Source organism: Loxodonta africana, chromosome 2 (assembly GCF_030014295.1).
Source record: "Loxodonta africana isolate mLoxAfr1 chromosome 2, mLoxAfr1.hap2, whole genome shotgun sequence".
NCBI lineage: Eukaryota > Metazoa > Chordata > Mammalia > Proboscidea > Elephantidae > Loxodonta > Loxodonta africana.
The window spans coordinates 156383091-156396871 of NC_087343.1; the positions used below are offsets into that span (position 1 = coordinate 156383091).

General features: G+C 38.8%; 1 protein-coding gene across 7 annotated transcripts in view; it reads right to left on the reverse strand.

The window, feature by feature from the left end:
• Positions 1–826: 826 nt before the first annotated feature.
• The window catches only part of NR3C1 (nuclear receptor subfamily 3 group C member 1), a 116674-nt gene continuing 103719 nt past the window's right edge, over positions 827–13781 (reverse strand). For all 7 annotated transcript variants that reach the window (XM_023550245.2, XM_023550244.2, XM_023550250.2 and 4 more), the window contains exons 8-9: positions 4583–4740; positions 827–4035 (exon numbers count right to left, since the gene is read on the reverse strand). In XM_023550245.2, the coding sequence (XP_023406013.1) occupies positions 3883–4035; positions 4583–4740 (311 nt within the window). In that variant the 3' untranslated portion in view covers positions 827–3882. The remainder of the gene's footprint in view (positions 4036–4582; positions 4741–13781) is intronic.

Sequence of the window (13781 nt, forward strand, 5' to 3'; positions counted from 1 at the left end):
TTTACAGTCTGACATTTCACTGCGTAGGTAAAAAGACATTTTTTTTTTCACTACAGATTATTATTCAGCATGAATAAAAAAACTACAACTTTTATTTTTAAACAGGAGTCACTGGTTTTAATTTTTACACATTTTAAAATTACTGTGATAAAAAATAATGAAAAAGCTTCTTAATGCCATACACAAATAATATAGATTTGTCCCCATTATATAGCATTTGTTTAATATACAAAATAGAATATTGACACACTTGAATCTATATGTAGTTAAGCAAGTTATTTTGAGGAGGGTATTTTCATACAGCCTTTCATCAGAAAATAAATTCTTTCAGGTATTTTCTACAAAGAAGCTAATCCTTTCCTGAAAACCTGGTGACTAGTCCCTAGAGTACCAGGCTGGCTGAGAATAGTCTGGAAAATGATGAAACTTCCATCCAAAGTGGTTTAAAGTGTCCTCTTTACAAAGCTTTCATTTTCCCTTCCAACACTGAAATCAGGCACATAAACACATTGATCTACAGCTACAGTCGTCTGGTGACCAACCAAGATGGAACTCTCACCGAGGACTGCTGAGGTGTATCCATTTGGACAGATCAGTGTATAATTAGATTGTTCATTCCATGGTGATATAGATTTAGGGTATTTAAAGGGGAACTAAAATGATAAGATTTATTGATAATAGGTCATATAGATACGTAAAACTGCAATTCCTCCCCCTCCCCCCAATAGTCTTAAGTGAGGCTGGCTTTCCTTCATGCACATGCCCAGAGCTCATCCTATGCTAATTATCAACCTATGACAATTAGCATACGTACAGATCATGGTAGTTTTCCTTTGGGGTGGCCAAGTTTTTTTTTTTTTTTTTTTTCCAGAACCAAGCAGGTGCACTTCTGGGTTCCCTTCCTGTAGTTCTACAAGTAGGTATACACCCCAAAGCATCATTTCCTTAGCTTACTCAGTTCAGCTTGTATAGTATCCCACAGCAAGGCCTAAAAATAGAGTCATTTTTCTTTTCCAGCAGTTATTAAAAATACTTTTCAGGATTTGTTGTGGGAGTCACCTAAGCATGTCACCAACTCTCATGGAAGTCACTACAAACAGTTTGGCATGGCAAGATACCACGTACAAAAAAAATGAAGCTGCTTTCAAATAGCACCATATCTTTTTTCACTTGAGTCCATAATTGTACTCAAACCTAAGATAACTTTCTTCTTTCCCATGTATTCTGAATGGGCACAGCCTCTTTTCCCATCTAATCAACAGCCTCCTATAGTTGTTTTGATTTCCTATTAACAACAAAATGCACATCTCCATTTTCACTGAACTATATCTTTTTAGAGCCAAGGTTGTTGGGACCAAAGAATAATGTATGATGTGCTTTCTAGTTTAACCATATAACATTCTTTAAATGAACAATAATTTAGAAGCTCTTTTTGAAACTTAACACTGTTGTTGATAATGATATTCAAGTGGTATTTTGTAGGCACCATAAATTTTCACATCCAGCTGGGCTACAAACCGTTTGAAAATACTTTGAGATCAGTTTAAACCATGGCAAAAGGAACATTCCGTTTTTAGAGATCATTCAAAAAAGCAAATGATTACACTTTTTTATTAAATAATTTCTCAAAAATGCTGAAAATAACAAATAACATTCAAAGGATTCAAAAAGAAACATAAACATGTCCTCGTTTTATCTGGAAATGAACCCATATTGGAGGACAGGAAGGAATTAGTGTATTGTTGGCAACCTGTGAGATTCTGCACAATTTACATATTGCTGGAACCTCTATGTGTATTATTGCCAAACTTCTAAAGCCTCTGTTTTTATTTTTATATTAAATTGTTGGAGAGGCTGTATGTGAAAAGCAACCCTGCTATTAGATGGTGCCTGTAAGTATGTAAGTACCACCTGTCTGTCACGTTTACACACTTGAGCGTAGAGAGTTAGTAAGCTAGCCCTGTGCTGGCAGACTCGCTGTTGGAATGAGAAGGTGGTTGGAGTGGGAGGCAGAGGAATTACACCCTCTGTGATCCGATGGAGATGGAGCTTCAGCAACCTCACTGCACACGGCTGGTCTCCATCACCCTCTTCCCCTAGAGGACACCTGTTGGTTTGTGAGACCATCGCTACCTGTATGAATGCTCACGCACACTAGAAATCATATAGGTTATCCATCAACATTTCTTTGACCCCTACAAAAAATATATAACATGTCGTGATAAAACAATCTCATCTAAAAATCATTCTTATTTTACACTATACAAGCTATTTTACAATCATTTTAATAAATTGCATGTAAAGCTGCAGTAGCCCTGCCCTTCCCAGATTAGTGAATACCAATATGATATATATCTGAAACTATAACTAAATATAAAAATATATTAGAAGTTTCATATTTTTAATATTAGATTTGCAGTTTCCTATTACACAAATAATTTGGCCACCTTGAGTAGAAATGAAATTTCTTGTGGCTTAGCAAATATGTTAGGTTTTGAGTTTACAGAAAGTTGGTAAGGTGCACACAGAAAGGGCTACTACAGCTTCTAATTTGTTTAAAATGAGAATTCTCAACAGAGGGGAGGAGGAATTCACAAGACTGTGTTAAACTCTATGGCACAAGTAGGGATGCGGTGTTTTACACACACGGAGTCTGACACACAGTTCTAAATCACGAAAGTCAGTAGCTGAGCTTTCCTGTATCATCAGGAAAGAGAAACCAATCGGTGACAGATGGGAATGTGAAAATGGGTGTCTAGCCACTTTTGCCGTATTATTAGAGATGTATTTTTTGGGTAAAGTTTAGGAAAAGGGATTATTTGGTCTGATTAAAAATCTCTCAGCTGTGATACAGCTGGGTTACCTGGAACCTTAAAGACATTGTACAAACTACTACAAAAGGTCCTGAAAGACAGTTTACCAACTTTCTTGCCATCTAACCATTTCAGAGATGGGGTATTAGGTACACACAGGGCCTCTTGGTAGTTTTTTTTTTCTTTTTTAAATTAATTAGTCTTTTGCAACCCTCATCCACAGTTTACCAAGCAGGTCGCTGGACTAGGTGCTCTATGCCAGTTAGGACGGTTAATCTGTACAACCTATGTAATTCTCCACTGAAGCAGATATATACAAAAGAAGAGCTTTTTTTGACAAGAATACTGGAGATTTGAGTCAATTTTTATGGTCTTCTGACAGCTAAGTGCCATCAGGTTAGAAGCACCAACCCATTTTCACACAGAAGATTAATGTTTAGAGTTTATTTAGGAAAGCTATGAACTAGCTGCCCATCTTAAACAGCTGTACAACAGGCAACTTGAATACAAAATTATGTAAGAAAAAAATGAGCAAGCGTAGTTCACTGAATATAAAGGAAATTGTTAAAACCAGACAGTAACAGCTATAAAAGGCACGACTTCCCTTTTCTGATATACACTTGTAAACTTTTTTCAGGTTTCCATGCATAAATCAAAAATTGCTACCTTAACTATACAGGGGAAAATACACCAACAAAAAGTCTAGAAAATTTTATCCAGCCAACTGTGAAAACTATGAGCAGAAAGTTTGTCACACAGACTTGGGGCACTGGTGGTTCAGGTGCCATCCTTCTCTGACAATGGGGATGACCCCCACATTACTGTGTCTAATTTCCAGGATATACCAACTAATGAATTCCCCTTTCTACTTTTCCCACCACTGAAAAGTGATGACTCAACTGCTTCTGTTGCCAAGTCTTGGCCCTCTATAAACCACATGTAGTGCGTATTTAAAACAAAACAATGACGACAAAATGAAAAAAAAAAAAAAAAACCTGCACATTAAGAGTTTGTACAATAAAAGCTGTAAATTCAACTTTCTTTAAGGCAATCTTTCTTATTAAGGCAGTCACTTTTGATGAAAGAGAAGTTTTTTGATTTTTCCATTTGAAAATTTTGGTATCTGATTGCTGATGATTTCAGTCAACATCTCTGGGAATTCAATACTCATGGTCTTATCCAAAAATGTTTGGAAGCAATAGTTAAGGAGATTTTCAACTACCTGCAAGAGAAGATATAGTAATGATTAGTAGTAAAAATTGATCAGTAGGGAGATTTCATGATTGTTGACCTCTATTATTATTTTTATATCTGACCCAGAATATGCCCACCTCTACTGGAATTCCCCCAAGTAAAAAGGGAACAGTTAAATAATATGAGCCCTCCAGCATAAGGGACATTTTAATCTTTTTAAGTTGTATGTGGAATTAAATGTTGCATGATGAATTGCAACATCATAATATATATGAAAGGACGTATTATTCTACTTTAAGGGGTTAATCGTACAAAAACAAGGAATTCTACACCTTTAAAAAAAAAAGTGCTGTTAAATTCTGTAATAATATAATGTTATATGCATATAACTAGATGAAATATTTGATAATTGGTCTTAGGAAAAATGTATGCCAAAGTGAAGTTCATAAATTGAACTAAAACGACCACCAAGATGTACAAACTGGGGGGGAACCCTATTGGTATATACACTAACCAAAACATACTTTATGTTCCAGAAAGTCCGTCTTATGTTCAGCTTTATGTCTGACACTTACATCATGCATGGAGTCCAAGAGTTTAGTCAGTTGGTAAAATCGTTGCCAGTTCTGACTGGAGTTTCCTTCCCGTTTGACAATGGCCTTTCCCAGCTCTTTGATGTAGGTCATTCTAATTTCATCAAACAGCTCCTGGCTCTTCAAGCCGTCTTTAGGAACTAAAAGGTTAAGATGGAGTCAGTTAAAGAATTTTCTTGCTATAACTTTACATATACAGTCATCCCTCAGTATCCGAGGGGAACTGATTCCAGGACTTCATGCGGATACCAAAATACCAGGATGCTCAAGTCCCTTATATAAAATGGCACAGCATTTGTGTATAACCAATGCACATCTCCTGTATACTTTAAATCATCTCTAGATTACTTATAATACTTAATACAATGTAAATGCTATATAAATAGTTGTTCCCTCACAATTGAAGACTGGCGCTTGAAGGTAGCCTTTCTCTTCTATGAGTTTTCTTTTTTGATTATGTTTTAGGTGAGAAAGTTTACAGCACAAATTTGTTTCTGATTCAAAAATTTATACACAAATTATTTTGTGACATTGGTTGCAATGCTTCAATGTGACAGCATTTTTCCCCCTTCCCTTTCCACCACAGGTTCTCCATGTCCATTCCTCTAGCTCCTGTCCCTTCCTGCCTTCTCATCTTTGCTTTCGAGCAGGTGCTGCGATTTGGTCTCGTACACTTGCTTGAACTAAGAAGCACGTTCCTCACATGTGTTACTGTTTGTTTTATTGTTAGGTGCAGTGGAGTCGGTTCTGACTCATAGTGACCCTCTAGGATAGAGCAGAATTGCTCCATAGGGTTTCCAAAGAGCGGCTAGTGGATTTGAACAACTGGCAACCTTTTATTAGCAGCTGAGCTCTTAACCACTATGACACCAGAGCTCCTGTTTGTTTTATAGGCCTGTCTATGACTGAGGGGTAGATTTTGGGAGTGGCTTCAGTTCTGAGTTAGCATGGTGTCCAGGGGCCACATTCTTGGGGGTTCCTCCAGTTTCTGTCAGACCAGTAAGTCTGATCTTTTTTTGTGAATCTGAACTTTGTTCTCCATTTTTCTCCCACTCTGTCTGGGACCCTCTATTGTGTTCCCTGACAGAGCCGTAGGTGGTGGTAGCTGGGCACCATCTAGTTCTTCTAGGCTCTGGCTAGTGGAGGGTGTGGTTCATGTGGTCCATCAGTCTTCTGGGCTAATATTTTCCTTGCATCTTTGGTTTTCTTCATTCTCCTTTATTCCAAATGTGATGGCACCCATAGATGTATTTTAGATGGCTGCCTGCAAGCTTTTAAGACCCCCGATGCTACTTACCAAAGTAGGATGTAGAACATTTTATGAACTATGTTATGCTGACTGACATAAATGTCCCCCAAGACCATGGTCCCCAGCCCTCAACCTCGGTAACTCAGTGCCTCAAGGTATTTAGATGTGTCTAGGAAGCTTCTATAGCTTTGCCTTGGTCAAGTTGCACAGACCTCCCCTATATCGTGTTGTCTTTCCTTTCACCAAAAAAATACTTCTCTACCATCTAGTTAGTGATTTCCCCTCCCCACTCCTCCTCTCCCTGGTAACTATCAAAGATTGTTTTTTTTGCTGTGTGTAAACTTTTTCTTGAGTATGTATAATAGTAGTCTCATACAATATTTGTCCTCTGTGAGTTTCCCGAGCTCTTCTGGGAGCACTGATGCTGCCTGGGCATCAGCTGATGCAAATTCTCCTATAATCTTGAAGTTCTTGAGGCTGTAGCACTTTACAGAGCTAGCTAGCCATCCCTTACTAGCCTTAAACTCCCTTCTTCTCACTTGCCTAACCCCCTAACCTTTAGCCTTTAAGGGACTGCTTTGACCACTTCATTGCTTTTTAGGAGCCTTTTTTTCCCTGTAGAAACAATGGGTGCACACAGCCTAAGCAGTGAATGAACAAGATGCAAGGTGAACAATGCTCAAACAACGAGTGCTGGAGAGAGACTGGGATCTATGAAATGGTGGGAGGCTACAGTAAGGCATGCCTACACATCACTTCATTTGTGTGGATTTAGCATAGTGCTCGTTCAGTGCATGTCAGATTCAAGTTTTTTGGAACTACTTTCTTTTAGAATATTTTCAATCCCTGATTGGTTGAATCCACAGATGCAGAACCCACGGATATGGAGGGCTGACTATATACAACTTGGGCATTAAACAGCACACTTCAAAACTTACGCTGACTATCATTTTAAAATACAGGCATGATTTCAAAGAATCATGAAACTACAGCTGAGAGAATACGTGATAAAAGAGAACTGGAGAACTTGTTAGGTGCCATCCAGCAGGTTCTGACTCTTAGTGACCCCATGCACAACAGAATGAAACACTGTCCAGTCCTGCACATTTCACAATTGTTGGCTATGTTTGAGTCCATTGTTGCAGCCACTGTGTCAGTCCATCTCACTGAGGGTCTTCCTGTTTTATGCTGACCCTTTACCAAGCATGATGTCCTTCTCCAGGGACTAGTCCCTCCTGATAACATGTCCAAAGTATGTGAGGTGAAGTCTTGCTATCCTCTCTTCTAAGGAACATCCTGGCTGTACTTCTCCCAAGACAGAGTTGTTCATTCTTCTGGCAGTCCATTGTATAGTCAAGATTCTTCACCAACACCATAATTCAAAGGCATCAATTCTTCAGTCTTCCTTATTCCTTGTCCAGCTTTTGCATGAATATGAGGTGACTGAAAATACCTTAGCTTGGGTCAGGCACACCTTAGTCCTCAAAGTGGACTTGACCTTGGGTAAATCACTTGATCTCTCATCTATGAAAGGGAGCTTGTGAGGCCACCTTCTTCTCTACTTCACACAGCTATTTAGATGACCAAATGAAATAGTACAGTGCATATTTAGTTAACCTTAGCTGTCATGCCGTGCTTGAGTTCAATTCTGGTGCCGAGACAACAGGCTTCAACAATACTGTGTCTTCCACTAATTACACCTTGGACTATCTGGGGTTTCATCCGTCAATGAAAACCTTAAAATCAGTGTATGATACATTTTATTAGTGTGTTAACATACTGAGTTGATATGATTGTATCTCAAAACAAACTTGATTTTTTACGTAGCCTATATATATACGTTGCTGGGGAGAAAATGGCTGCCTTCCTTTACATAGTTAGAAATACAGAAAATAGGTCATAGATTCTAGATTGTAAAACCGGTTTGAAAAAAATCAGTATTTTTGTGTATTACTCTTCAAAAATTGATACCAGTAAAAAAGACAGTGAACAGGGGGTCTTAGTTAACTAATCATGGTTTCACTTAATCCTACAGAAATTATGACTTTTGGAGAGTGCTGCATGACCAAAGCGTGCTCCTAAGGAACACCAATTTTGTGTTAACGATGGTTAGGGAAAAAAGAAATTGGTCGTCAACATTTAAGAAAAGTTAAATGCTTAATACAAAGAGATGAGGCAGATTTCTTAATTTCAGGGCATTTTGGAGGCATTATTACACACTGTGACTCTCCAGGCAGGGGAATACAGTATGCATTCTTCCCTAAACTTCACTGTGGCTGACATTTTGGAAAATGCTGATGTAGGGGAAAAGCAGTGAAGTCTTCATTTACTTCTTACTTGCCAGGTGGACTTTGGTATAACCGCCCTGAGCCTCTATATCCTTTTTAAAATCAGAATAATTATCCTCTGCTCTGTCTTTCTAATGGATTGTGATTAGGATTAGGCCAAAGAATATGTATGAAAATGTTTTGATCCTATAAAGCATGATATATATATATATATATATATATATATATATATATATATATATATATATCATATAAATATACAAAGAATGGTAAGAGGCCATCATGTTAAAAATGGGGGTAATTTCACACATTACTGTATTATAGATAATCTATTGTTGATTTTATAAATGATTATGATTTTTTTCTTGCTAGCCAGTTATAATGTTAAAAGCAATTATGGGTGAAGTATTATTCAATAAAAAAAAAATTTCATCCATCTCAAACTTTTGGGTAAATGATACATTTGTATCATTTTTTTTCTAACTTTTCAGTGTTAAAATCACCGGCATTACATTCACTTCTGGCCTTAGGGAGTAAGTACTGTCTGGAATTCCCTCCTTGCTAGAAACAAATAGAAAAGTGAATAAAATGTAGGATTCTGACCCAAAGCAACCCTATAGGACAGAACAGAACTGCCCCATAGGGTTTCCAAGGAGTGGCTGGTGGATTTGAACTGCCAACCTTTTGGTTAGCAGCCATATCACTTAACCCCTGTGTCACCAGGGCTCCACATACTTACTGCTATAATATGTTACCTTAAAACAGGTCTCTAACAATGACCTTTATGTATTTTTACTCGGTTGTGGAAAATTCTCTTGCCTTGATTGAAATATTAATACTTCTTAAACTCATTAACATAAAAAAACTTTTTGTGAAGCAATTTTACTCTGACACACATGGGGTCACTATGTGACTGAATTGACTCAATGGCAACTAGTTCATTTTTTTGCTACTAATGTAAATGGTACTATGTTATTTAATTTTAAATTCCAATTGCTCATTGCTAGTATTATATAGGGAAGCAACTGACTTTTATATATTAACCTTGTATGCTGTTGTTGTTAGGTGCCGTTGAGTCAGTTACGACTCACAGCAACCCTATGCACAACAGAACGAAACACTACCTGGTCCTGCACCATCCTTAAAATAGTTGTTATGCTTGAGCCCATTGTTACAGCCACTGTGTCAATCCACCTCGCTGAGGGTCTTCCTCTTTTCTGCTGACCCTGTACTCTGCCAAGCATGATGTCCTTCTCCAAAGACTGATCCCTCCTGTCAACATGTCCAAAGTATGTAGGACGCAGGCTTGCCATCCTTGCTTCTAAGGAGCATTCTGGTTTTGCTTCTTCCAAGACAGATTTATTCATTCTGCCAGTCCGTGGTATATTCACTATTCTTCGCCAACACCACAATTCAAAGGCATCAATTTTTCTTCGGTCTTCCTTATTCGCTGTCCATCTTTCACATGCATATGATGCAATTGAAAATACCGTGGCTTGGGTCAGGCTCACCTTAGTCTTCAAGGTGACATCTTTGCTCTTCAACACTTTAAAAAGGTCGTTTGCAGTAGATTTACCCAATGCAATGCGTCTTTCGATTTCTTTACTGCTGCTTCCATGGCTGTTGATTGTGGATCCAAGTAAAATGAAATCCATGACAACTTCAATCTTTTCTCCACTTATGATGTTGCTCATTGGTCCAGTTGTGAGGATTTTTGTTTTCTTTATGTTGAGGTGCAATCCATACTGAAGGCTGTGGTCTTTGATCTTCATTAGTAAGTGCTTCAAGTCCTTTTCACTTTCAGCAAGCAAGGTTGTGTCATCTGAGTAATGCAGGTTGTTAATGGGTCTTGCTCCAATCCTGCTGCCTCGTTCTTCTTCATATAGTCCAGCTTCTTGTAGTATTTGCTCAGCATACAGATTGAATAGGTATGGTGAAAGAATACAACCCTGGCGCACAACTTTTCCGACTTTAAACCAATCAGTATCCCCTTATTCTGTCCGAAAAACTGCCTCTTGATCTATGTAAAGGTTCCTCATGAGCACAATTAAGTGTTCTGGAATTCCCATTCTTTGCAATGTTATCCACAGTTTGTTATGATCCACACAGTCGAATGCCTTTGCATAGTCAATAAAACACAGGTAAACATCCTTCTGGTATTCTCTGCCTTCAGCCAGGATCCATCTGACATCAGCAATGATATCCCTGGTTCCACGTCCTCTTCTGAAACTGGCCTGAATTCCTGGCAGTTCCCTGTCGATATACTGCTGCAACCGTTTTTTGAATGATTTTCAGCAAAATTTTGCTTGCGTGTGATGTTAATGATATTGTTCTACAATTTCCACATTCGGTTGGATCACTTTTCTTGGGAATAGGCATAAATATGGATCTCTTCCAGTCAGTTGGCCAGGAAGCTGTCTTCCATATTTCTCGGCATAGACGAGTGAGCACCTCCAGTGCTGCATCTGTTTGTTGAAACATCTCAATTGATATTCCATCAATTCCTAGAGCCTTGTTTTTTGCCAATGCCTTCAGAGCAGCTTGGACTTCTTCCTTCAGTACCATTGGTTCCTGATCATATGCTACCTCTTGAAATGGTTGAACATTGACTAATTCTTTTTGGGATAATGACTGTGTGTATTCCTTCCATTTCTCTTTTTTTTTATTATTAATTTTTATTGTGCTTTAAGTTAAAGTTTACAAATCAAGTCAGTCTCTCACAAAAACCCATATACACCTTGCTACACACTCCCAATTACTCTCCCCCTAATGAGACAGCCTGCTTTCTCCCTCCACTCTCTCTTTTCATGTCCTTTTTGCCAGCTTCTAACCCCCTCCACCCTCTCGTCTCCCCTCCAGACAGGAGATGCCAACCTAGTCTCAAGTGTCCACCTGATCCAAGAAGCTCACTCCTTACCAGCATCCCTCTCCAACCCATTGTCCAGTCCAATCCATGTCTGAAGAGTTTGCTTTGGGAATGGTTCCTGTCCTGGGCCAACAGAAGGTCTGGGGGCCATGACCACCGGGGTCCTTCCAGTCTTAGTCAGACCCTTAAGTCTGGTCTTATGAGAATTTGGGGTCTGCATCCCACTACTCTCCTGCTCCCTCAGGGGTTCTCTGTTGTGTTCCCTCTCAGGGCAGTCATCGGTTATAGCCGGGCACCATATCTAATTCTTCTGGTCTCAGGATGATGTAGTCGCTGGTTCATGTGGCCCTTTCTGTCTCTTGGGCTCGTAATTGCCTTGTGTCCTTGGTGTTCTTCATTCTCCTTTGATCCAGGTGGGTTGGGACCAATTGATGCATCTTAGATGGCTGCTTGCTAGCGTTTAAGACCCCAGACGCCACTCTTCAAAGTGGGATGCAGAATGTTTTGTTAATAGATTTTACTATGCCAATTGACTTAGATGTCCCGTGAAACCATGGTCCCCAGACTCCTGCCATGCTGGCCTTCGAAGCGTTCAGTTTATCCAGGAAACTTCTTTGCTTTTGGTTTAGTCCAATTGTGCTGACCTCCCCTGTATTGTGTGCTGTCTTTCCCTTCATCTAAAGTAGTTCTTATCTGCTATCTAATTAGTGAATACTCCTCTCCCACCCTCCCTCCCTCCCCCATCTCGTAACCACAAAAGAATGTTTTCTTCTCAGTTTAAACTGTTTCTCAAGTTCTTATAATAGTGGTCTTATGCAATATTTGTCCTTTTGCATCTGACTAATTTCACTCAGCATAATGCCTTCCAGGTTCCTCCATGTTATGAAATGTTTCAGAGATTCGTCACTGTTCTTTATCGATGCGTAGTATTCCATTGCGTGAATATACCATAATTTATTTCTCCATTCATCCATTGATGGGCACCTTGGTTGCTTCCATGTTTTTGTTGTTGTAAACAGTGCTGCAGTAAACATGGGTGTACATATATCTGTTCGTGTAAAGGCTCTTATTTCTCTAGGATATATTCCAAGGAGTGGGATTGCTGGATTGTATGGTAGTTCTATTTCTAACTTTTTAAGGAAGCGCCAAATTGATTTCCAAAGTGGTTGTACCATTTGACATTCCCACCAGCAGTGTGTAAGTGTTCCAATCTCTCCACAGCCTCTCCGACATTTATTATTTTGTGTTTTGGGGATTAATGCCAGCCTTGTTGGAGTGAGATGAAATCTCATTGTAGTTTTGATCTGCATTTCTCTAATGGCTAATGATTATGGACATTTCCTCATAAATCTGTTAGCTACCTGAATGTCTTCTTTAGTGAAGTGTCTATTCATATCTTTTGCCCATTTTTTAATTGGGTTATTTGTCTTTTTGCAGTATCATGTACATTTTAGAGATCAGGCGCTGATCAGAAATGTCACAGCTAAAAACTTTTTCCCAGTCTGTAGGTAGTCTTTTTACTCTTTTGGTGACGTCTTTGAATGAGCTTCCATCTTCTTTTGGTGCTACCTGCGTCATTTAATATTTTCCCCATAGAATCCTTCACAACTGAAACTCGAGGCTTAAATTTTTTCTTCAGTTCTTTCAGTTTGAGAAACACCTAGCGTGTTCTTCCTTTTTGGTTTTCCATTTCCAGCTCTTTGCACATGTCATTATAATACTTTGTCTTCTCGAGCCACCCTTCGAAATCTTCTGTTTAGTTTTTACTTCATCAATTCTTCCTTTTGCTTTAGCTGCTCGATGTTCGAGAGCAAGTTTCAGAGTCTCCTCTGACATCCATCTTGGTCTTTTCTTTCTTTCCTGTCTTTTCAATGACCTCTTGCTTTCTTCATGGATGATGTCCTTGATGTCATTCCACAGCTCGTCCGGTCATTGGTCACCAGTGTTCAATACATCAAATCTATTCTTCAGATGGTCTCTAAGTTCAGGTGGGATATACTCAAGGTCATATTTTGGCTCTCGTGGACTTGCTCTGATTTTCTTCAGTTTCAGCTTGAACCTGAATATGAGCAATTGATGGTCTGTTCCACAGTCGGCCCCTGGCCTTGTTCTGATGATATTGAGCTTTTCCATTGTCTCTTTCCACAGATGTAGTCAATTTGATTTCTGTGTGTTCCATCTGGCGAGGTCCATATGTATAGTCGCCGTTTATGTTGATGAAAGAAGGTATTTGCCATGAAGAAGTTGTTGGTCTTGCAAAATTCTATCATTCGATCTCCAGCAGTGTTTCTATCACCAAGGCCGTATTTTCCAACTACTGATCCTTCTTTGTTTCCAACTTTCGCATTAAAATCACCAGTAATTATCAATGCATCTTGATTACATGTTTGATCAATTTCAGACTGCAGCAGCTGATAAAAATCTTCTATTTCTTCATCTTTGGCCCTAGTGGTTGGCGTGTATATTTGAATAACAGTCATATTAACTGGTCTTCCTTGTAGGCGTATAGATATTATTCTATCACTGACAGCATTGTACTTCAGGATAGATCTTGAAATGTTCTTTTTGACGATGAATGCAACACCATTCCTCTTCAAGTTGTCATTCCAGCATAGTAGAGTATATGATTGTCCAATTCAACACGGCCAATACCAGTCCATTTCAGTTCACTTAATGCCTAGGATATCGATGTTTATGCGTTCCATTTCATTTTTGATGATTTCTAATTTTCCTAGATTCATACTTCATCCATTCCAGGTTCCAATTATTAATGGATAT